Source organism: Andrographis paniculata, unplaced genomic scaffold, assembly GCF_009805555.1.
Source record: "Andrographis paniculata isolate CXL003 unplaced genomic scaffold, ASM980555v1 Contig11END, whole genome shotgun sequence".
NCBI classification, from domain to species: Eukaryota; Viridiplantae; Streptophyta; class Magnoliopsida; order Lamiales; family Acanthaceae; genus Andrographis; species Andrographis paniculata.
This window is the reverse complement of record NW_026137391.1, coordinates 1,293,850-1,303,427: the sequence shown is the minus strand read 5'-3', so window position 1 is coordinate 1,303,427 and position 9,578 is coordinate 1,293,850. Positions and strand designations below refer to the sequence as shown.

Genomic DNA, 9,578 nt, shown 5'->3' with positions numbered 1-9,578 from the left:
TAAAATTTAAAATATAATTAAAATGTGTAATTATTTTCTGTTATAAAAAAATTAAAAATTAAAAATTAAAAAATTAAGATATGAGATATGACGACTAAACGATAATATGAGCAGAAGATATATGAGCGAGGGAATGTTGTAATAATGACATTGCTGTTTGTTTATAATTACAGCGTTGCCGTATAAAGGTATTATATATATTATGTAGGATAAATTACACAAAATTCACATGTAGTTTTACGAAATTGCGCAAAATCTCTCATACTTCTAAAATTGCGTCAAACTCCCTCGGAGTTTCATAAACTTTGCGTCTAACTCCCTCGACGGTCCTTATTTAACGGTATTTGACCTATATGCGCTCAAACTTCGAATAAATTTTACAATTTCAATTTCTAAACCACTAAAATTAAAAAAAAAAATTATATATTTAGCGTAAAAAAATAATAAAATAAATTATTAAAATTTGAGAAAAATAACTACTTTTTTAGTATATTTACTATTTTTTAGACTAAATATAAAAAAAATAAATATATTTTTAATTTTAGAGGTTTAGAAATTAAAATTCTAAAATTTATTCACAACAGTTTGAGCGCATTTAGATAGGTCAAATACGTTAACCGCCTGGGAATTAGACGCAGAATTTATGAAACACGAGAGAATTTGATGCAATTTTAAAATTACAAGAGATTTGGCGCAATTTCATGAAATCACGAATAGATTTTGTGCAATTTAGCCATATGTATATATATATATATATAAAAGCACCAATCCTTCTTCTTTCACGCTGAAATCCCAGTCTGCCGCCATGGCTGCACTGCACCGACCTTCTCCACGACTTTCTTCTCTTCTTCTTCTGCTACTTCTGTTTCTATCAATGGTGTCGATTCTAGGCTTCAGCTTCAATCCATTTCCTCAATTTCGTAAGTAAAAAATCCCCCAAATCCAATAAACCCTAATTTCCCACCATTTTTAACTCTCATCAAAAACCTTAAATTAAACTCTATCCGACTCATCAAGCCATCATTAATTAATTCATAGTTTCCCGATCTGCAACTCCGGCCAATATATATATATATATATATCTATATATGACGATGATGATCTGATCGTGTGTTGTTCCGTGGACAGCAACGGCGGCCGCACGGCGGCGGTTGAGGGCCGAACCGGGTTCGTGGCCGCCGGCGTGCCGGTTCAAGTGCGGGAGGTGCGTGCCGTGCACGGCGGTGCACGTGCCGATTCAGCCGGGGAAGAGTTCGCCGATGGAGTATTACCCGGAGGCGTGGAGATGCAAGTGTGGGAATAACCTTTTCTTGCCTTAATTAATTAATTATTAGCCTAAATTAAATTTTTAAATCATTTTATTTAATTTATTAATTTATTGTGTGTTTAGGGAAATTTTTATGTTTAGTAGTATGTATTTATTGCCGCTTATTGTTTTGAGTTTGATTTTTTTTTTTTTTTTTCGGTGGAAAAAAAAATTGAAATAAAATATTTTAGTTAAAACATACTAATATTTAATGGAAAAATAATTTTATTGGAGAGATATATATATACATGTCTCAATACAATAGTCTTGTTTACCATTTTTTCGTCCAAAAATAATAGTCTTATTTCCATAAATAACTATATTACCATAAAACTATCCTTACTTTTTCATTTCACTACTTTTTACACTAATACACTCACAAGGGCAAAAAAGTCTTTTTATCCATAATTTATGGGACTAATGGAGTATTTGTTTTTGAGACAGGTAAAAATTGTTAAATGTATATCACAATAAATACATATATATATATATCATATTTTACAAAATATCACATCAAATATTTAATATTTTATTACTTTTAAAATTTTCTAAAAAGTCTCCTACTCTCCGCTATATTTTTTGTTTTATTGGTACTTAGTGCATTTTAGTAATTTATGTATAAAAATATCTTAACAAGGTAAATTATTTTTTTACTTTCATACGTGATTCTCTTATCAATTTAAAATCGTAATTAGACTATGTATTGAATTAGTCTTACGATTAAAATTTTTTTAATAAAAATGGTCCTTAGCTGTTGAAGTTGCTGACATGGTAATGTTGTGGCACGCCAAATTTTGTTTGGATGTCACATAAACAACGTGAAGGATTATTTCTATTAAAAACATTTTTGTTAAAGGATCAATTAATACAAACTCTAGTTTTGGTCTTAAAATGATTCTCAAATACCTTTTATGTGTAAATTCAAATAATTTTGGTGTACCACGACACGGCCACGTCAATAACTCCGGAGGATCATTTTCACAAAATTCTTTTATCCGGGAGATCAGTTCAACAGAGAGTCAATTATAGTTCTAAAATGATGAAGATGTAATGTACAAGATTAAGGAGGGTGTATTCAATTGGAATTTCAATGGATTGTTTTGGATTTTTAAAAGTCTATGTATTTATGTGGATTTAGAAAATCCACAAAATCTACGATGAGTTTAATGGATTTTAGTAATTGATTTAGATGGATTTTTACGAATTTGATTGAATTCTTTATGAATTTATATGGATTTTGTAGGATTATAAAATATATATTTTTTAATATATATTAATTATATAAAATTTATATCAAACAACAAACTTTATAAATATAATAAATAATTATTAATAAGATAATATTTAATATTAATAAATAATATATAAGTATTAATAAATAATATATATGTATTTACTTTTTATATAAAAAGGTTATATTAAAATAAATAAATAAATAATATACAATTTTTGAAAAAAATATTAAAATGAATAAATAAATATAAATTAACGGTTCAACAAAAAATATATATTTAAATATCTATTTCACCTTTATCGTAATGATAATATAGTGTATTCGATAATTGCAAAGAAAAGACGACAATATTATAATAATATTTTTTTAATTATATTTATAATATAAAAATATATATTTAAAATGAAATCATAATAATTTACTAATATATTTTAGTTTTAAATTATTATTTTAATTAAAAATTATAATAATAGTAATAAATATTATCATATTATTGATCATATATACAATAATAATAATAATAATAATAATAATAATAATTTTAAGAATCCATCAAAATCTGTAATGATTACAAAAGATTCTTTTCTATACAAAATTTTCACAAAAATCCATTAGAATCCATTAAAATCCATAGATTTTGAAAGTTTATGAATTGTTGAATATCTTAAGATTTTAAAATATTTTTAAAAGTCTATAAATACTTCAGGATTTTAAAGTCTTGATTGAATACACCCAAATTTTGAAAGTCCAATAAAATCCTACAAAATTATATTGAATATACCCCCCTAAATAAATAGTTTTATCATTATTTTAGTTTGAGTGTTTCATTTAAATCAACTATTCATTTTTATTTTTTTTTCAAAAACATCAAATAAAATATCTATTTTTTATTTTTTATATTATATTAAAAATCAATTTTACATTTAAAATATATATCAACACCTATTTATATCGCATTATACAATTATTCAAATTTTACCTCAAAATCCAAACCCCCGAACAAACGCACCCTAAGAATATACCATGCGTTTTTAGATATTACTTTAAATTGTCATTAAAAAAGAAAATCATTCTATAATATTTTATAATTTTCTGCAAAAGAAATACTTTATTCATCCACTTAGAAAGAAACTTTTTACTTCTGTCATAAAATCTAATAAATATTATATTTTAACAATAATTTTATTACTATATGTTTACCCTATAAAGTTGATATAAATAAATATAAATGTGAAAGTATCTATAATATATAACTAAGTATATATCTATTAAAAAATAAAATTAATATTGTGTTTGGATTCCAATCCAACCCCAAATAATTGTGTTCTTTTAAAAGTGATATATAATTTTATTTTTTAAAAAGTAATATATAATTAAAGTTGTTAAGTAATTTACAAATATGAAAAGTTATGTAAAATAATATAAAAGAGAAAGAAACAAATAATATACTTTTTAAGAGTGAATTAATATTTATGGTTGAAGTAAAATTATTTTAGATCGATTGTATTTTTACTGTAGTTGCTGCAAAAATGGAGTAATGAGTTGGAGATGGCCTAAGAACATGTATATCGGAGTTTCTCCCCTATATTAATTTTTTTGCAATAAAAGAAAAGCAAAATAACATAAAATTTACCTGTGATTTAAGAAAATTCTACGAAATGCTCTATTATTTTAAAATTGTGCTATACTATTTTAGGGTGTGTTTGTTTGGGGTTTAGATTTTGAGTTGAGATTTGAGTAGTAAAAAGTTTGAATTTGAATAATTGTATGATGTGATATAAATAGATGTTGATGTGATGTTTTGAATGTAAAATTGATTTTTAGTATAATATAAAAAATAAAAAATAAGTGTTTGATTTTATATTTTTAGAAAAAATAAAATGAGATTAATAGTATATTTAAAATCCAATCCCCAAAACAAACTCACCCAGTTTTAATTTATATTTTGAATATAATTTAATTTCGAAGTATCGTATTTAATGCTTATTCTATGTCACACTAACCTATTATTCATTTTAAATATGAAGTATTTATATTATCTTCAAACAAATAAGAACCATAATACTTTCTTAAGAAATCAATATATTTATTTATTTTTTGTACATAAATTTTTCTTTGTACAATTGTATCTTTGAATATGAGTTTCTTTTGTAGTTTAATAAAATGAAAAGAATATAATATTAATTTCAAATAGACTTTTGAAAAAAATAAGCATAATAAATTAATTAATTTTGAACGGAGATAATAATTTTACTCCCTTCGTCCCATATAATTTGTTCCTATTTTCTATTTTCGTCCGTCCCAGATAACTTGTCCTTTATATTTTTGGAAATATAACTATGCACTTTAATTATATTTTAAATTTTATAATTTTCTTAATTTTAATTAAACTATTTACTTATCTTAATCTTAATCTATAATTATTTTTACTAATATACTTCTTAATTACTTATTAATTATACTTTACTTAAATTCTCGTATCTACGATAATACACCCATATTACATGGGACGGAAGGAGTATCTATTTATTAAACAGGGTTTTGGAATTTGCTCAATTTCTTATAATTAATTTGCATAGATTTCTGATCTGGGGCTATTTAATTTGTTTACTACTCCCAAATTATTTATGTCTTCATTTCCTCTTGTTTTCGTGTATTGGGAATGTAAGCTGTTTTTGGACTCTGTTTGGATTATGTTTTATCTAATCACTCCGTCCAACATATATTATAAGGTATCCATTTATTTTTTATACGTAATTTTAGAAATATTAATATTATATTAAGATATAGTATTAATAAAATATAAATAACTAAAATAATTTTATTAGTATGATATGATATAAAGATAATGACATTTATGTAATATATTGTAAGTTGTAAGAGTATTTGTAATGTTAGGTATATAGTACAGTTATTAAAAAAAAAAATCAATACTTTGTTATGAGACGAATTAAAATAAAAAAATAGATACTTTGTTATGGAACGGAGGAAATATATAAAATAACACTAATAAAAATATAGTTTTTAATAAATTATTAAAAAATAATAATAATAATAATAATAATAATAATCAAAGTTAAAAAGGAACAATTATAAATGCTGGTGTTCTGATATATATACATGGGACAGAATGAAAGTAGTAGTTGCAATTAAGTATGTAACTTCTTTTAATGCAAATGTAATGGAAATTAATTACTTCCCCCTCGACGGACGCATAACAAAGTATTATTTTTTTATTTTAATTTGTCTTATGACAAAGTATTTATTTTTTTTTAGTAATTGGACTATCTACCTAACATTACAAATATCTTTACAATTTACAATATATTACACAAATATCATTACTTTTATATCATATTATATACTAATAAAATTATTTTAGTCATTTCTACTTTATTTCTACTATATTTTAATATAATATTAATATTTCTAAAATTATATGAAAAAGCAAATGTATACCTAGTTAAGAGACCTAGGGAGTATATATATTTTTTTAACTCGACATAAATATATTATGCGCTAAAGTTAATTATTTCATTTGTTATATGACATTATATCTGATTTTTTTTTTTTTTTACTATTTCAAATAAAAATTAACATTATTTATTTGACATCATTTTTAATAAAAATTATTTTTTTTTTCATAAAATATTACATATTGTTTAAACAAAAATTCAAATCAACATCTTATTTTAAATCAATTTCAAACCACAGTCAAAAAAACTCGTGCGTTGTTAGTTCATGTATTATATTTGTATTATATAAATATAAATGATATATTTATTTTAAATTTTTAATTTTTAATTTTTATGAAAAAAAAATATAATATATATTATGTGAAAATATGCTTATATTATATTCTAATGTCAATTGAGAATTATATCAATAAAAAATCATTTAGATGAACACAATGTAATGTTGAATGCATTAACCGACATTACATGATACTAATATAATTCAAGATTCAAACAAAATTTTTTTTAACTAAAACGATTATTTAGATCGTTTAACAAAGAATAGATTATTTAGATTGTTTACCATTTTTGTCTATTCTAAAACAATAGTTTTATTTTCATAAATAATCATATCACTAAAAAATTATCCTTACTTTTTCTAAATTATTACACAATTGTCACTACTTTTTACATTAATACACTCACAGGGGCAAAAAAGTTTTTTACCTGTATATTTTACCTATTATCAATATAATATCAATATTCTTTAAATCTCGTGTCAAACACAACTCAAACTATAATTATGGGACGGGTATATGCTAATTTAAAAAGTAAATAAAAATTAGTCTAAATCAATAACCATTTCCAAAATATTGATAGAGACAAGAGTGGGAGGGGACATGCATGATGTAGCTATATAGCTAGCTTAGGTTAGGTTTGTCAGTTTGAATTTTAGAGCATGAGAAAAAAACCACAAAATTTTCAAATAGTTAAACTTATAATATTTTACCCGTAAAATCCACTCAAAACTCTTTTATTTTTATCTATCTCCTCAATTAACATAATTTTTTATTTATATTTAAAACTCTTCATTTTTTATAAAATTTTATTATCTACCAAATGATATCTATATTGCGTATATTTTTTCGAAATATAATCTTAATTTTTTTAAAAAATAATAAATTAATATCATAATTTATTATTAATAACTTACTAATTTACACTACTAAAAAGACTGTGTTCCTGATAAAATAGTTCATTCCTCATAAAAAAACGGAGGGAGTATTATTTGAAGTGATATATGACTTGACATATTTTTAGTTTTTCCCCAATCAAATTTCCATGGATTTTCAAATCCATCTTGTGAAAATTGTAAAAGTCACTTACCCTGGGATATCATATTAAATATATATATATATATATGTAAAATATTAAAGTAAATATTATTTTAAAATTTCTCAAAACTTTTTAAATGTGTTTGATTATTATTTTTAAAATTTCTCAAAACTTGTTAAATGTGTTTGATTTTGATGTCAAGCTAAAATTACTACTATTCTCAGTGATTTAAATTTAAATTTCATAAATGAGTATTATTTGAATTTAAATTTAAACTTAGGGTTTTCTTATTTAGTGATTTTTTATGAGATATAAAAAATGGTGTCGAACAATACATTTTTTTTTTTATGACGCGAAAATCTACCGTCGCTATCCGAAAGTGCAGGTGATCTAAGGCGTCAGGGGTTTGAACCCATGACCTCACGGTCACAAGTTCAACCTCTACACCACCGGGCCATTCGGTACGGACGTCTTGAACAATACAATTCTTCAAGGGTGTTAGCGCCAATGTAATTTATTTAAGTAAAATAAAATTACAAATCTATTATGTTATAGGTGGACCATCTTATATAATTACGGTTATAATTTAATCAATACCGTGCTAAATTGAATTAAACTACTCTCTTCGTTCAATTTCTATTGTCCTAAAGTATATTTGCATGGTTTTTTAGTTGATTGTCTTTTTGTTATGAATTGACAAATTTGCCCTTAATTGTATGGTATAGATTAAAAGTAATAAATAAATTAAAAGTAAAAATGTAAAATTTGTGTTTAAAAAATAAAATAGGACAATAATTGTTGAATGTCCCAAATAAGAAAATAGGACATTAGTTTGTGGAGAGAGGGAATATTTTTTTGCAAAGTTAAACAATTAGATTGTTAACTTCAAACCAAAAGATTAAATTGAATTATAGGGCTCCTATTAAATATAATTTTTTTAAATTTTGGAGTTTTGTAAAAATTAGGATTTATTTGATTTTGTTTTGAGATGTCTAGAAAATTTAATTTAAATATTGTTTTAATATGATATTTTGTAAGATAAAATAATACTCTTTTCGTCCCTCAAATAGGTTTCTATTTTTTTTTTGCACGGAGTTTAAAGTATATTAGTATTATATTGATACGTAATAGGAATACGATAAAAATCACTAAAATAATTTTATTAATATTAGTATTGTATAATACTCCATCCGTCCCAATACAATTTTTTTATTTACCATTTTTGTCCTTTCTAAAATAATAGTCTTATTTTCATAAATAATCATATCATCATCAAATTACCTCTACTTTTTCATTTTTATTACACAATTGTCACTACTTTGTATACTAATACACTCACAAGAGTAAAAAAAATCTTTTATCCATACTTTTTACTAACTACCAATATAATACCAATATTCCTTAAATCTCGTGTCCAACCCAATTAAAACTATATTTATGGGACGGAGAGAGTATAAAAGTAAAGACATTTGTGTCATATATTGTAAATTGTAAGTGTATTTATAATGTTAAGTAAATAGTACAGTTACTAAAAAAAAAAAATATTTTGTTATGGAACAGACCAAAATAGAAAAATAAATAATTTGTTAAGTGACTAAGAAAGTATATTTTTATTAAAAATAGTATAAAAAAATCAATAATAATTAATTTGAGTTTGAAAAAAAAAAACACACATTTTAATTTTGTCTCAAAATAAAAGCTAGAATAATTCATAAGATCAAAATTAATATGTATTCAAAACCTATCGACATCATCTAGGTTTTACCTCCACGTGGCTTACTTAGTATTTCATATTGTACAGGTATAATTTGCAGATATTAAGTTTGACCTAATATTTAACCATACAAATTATAAAAAATAGCAATAACAAGTTTCATATTAGAAAACAATAATAATAATAATAATACTTCATCCGTCCCGAAATTAAATATTCATTTGCTTTTTGCACGTAATTTTAGAAATATTAGTATTATATTGGAATATAGTATGAATAAAGTAGAAATAACTAAAATAACCTTATTAGTATGTGTGATATAAAGTAATAACATTTGTGTAATATATTGCAAGTTGTAAGGATATTTGTAATGTTAGGTAGATAGTACAATTACTAAAAAAAAAAAATTGATATTTTGTTATGAGATGAACTAAAACAAAAAAATTGATACTTTGTTATGGGACGGATTAAAATGAAAAAATGGATACTTTGTTATGAGACGGAGGGAGTAATAATAATAATAATAATATATGT

The 9,578-nt window shown here is 23.3% G+C and overlaps 1 protein-coding gene across 1 annotated transcript; it reads left to right on the top strand.

Moving 5' to 3' along the window:
- The first annotated feature begins 796 nt into the window (after positions 1–796).
- LOC127250463 (EPIDERMAL PATTERNING FACTOR-like protein 5) lies at positions 797–1,433 on the top strand. Its single transcript, XM_051273767.1, has 2 exons — positions 797–920; positions 1,129–1,433. Exons 1-2 carry the CDS (start codon positions 806–808, stop codon positions 1,317–1,319), a joined length of 306 nt encoding a protein of 101 aa, XP_051129724.1. The 5' UTR covers positions 797–805; the 3' UTR covers positions 1,320–1,433.
- The last annotated feature ends 8,145 nt before the right edge of the window (positions 1,434–9,578 follow it).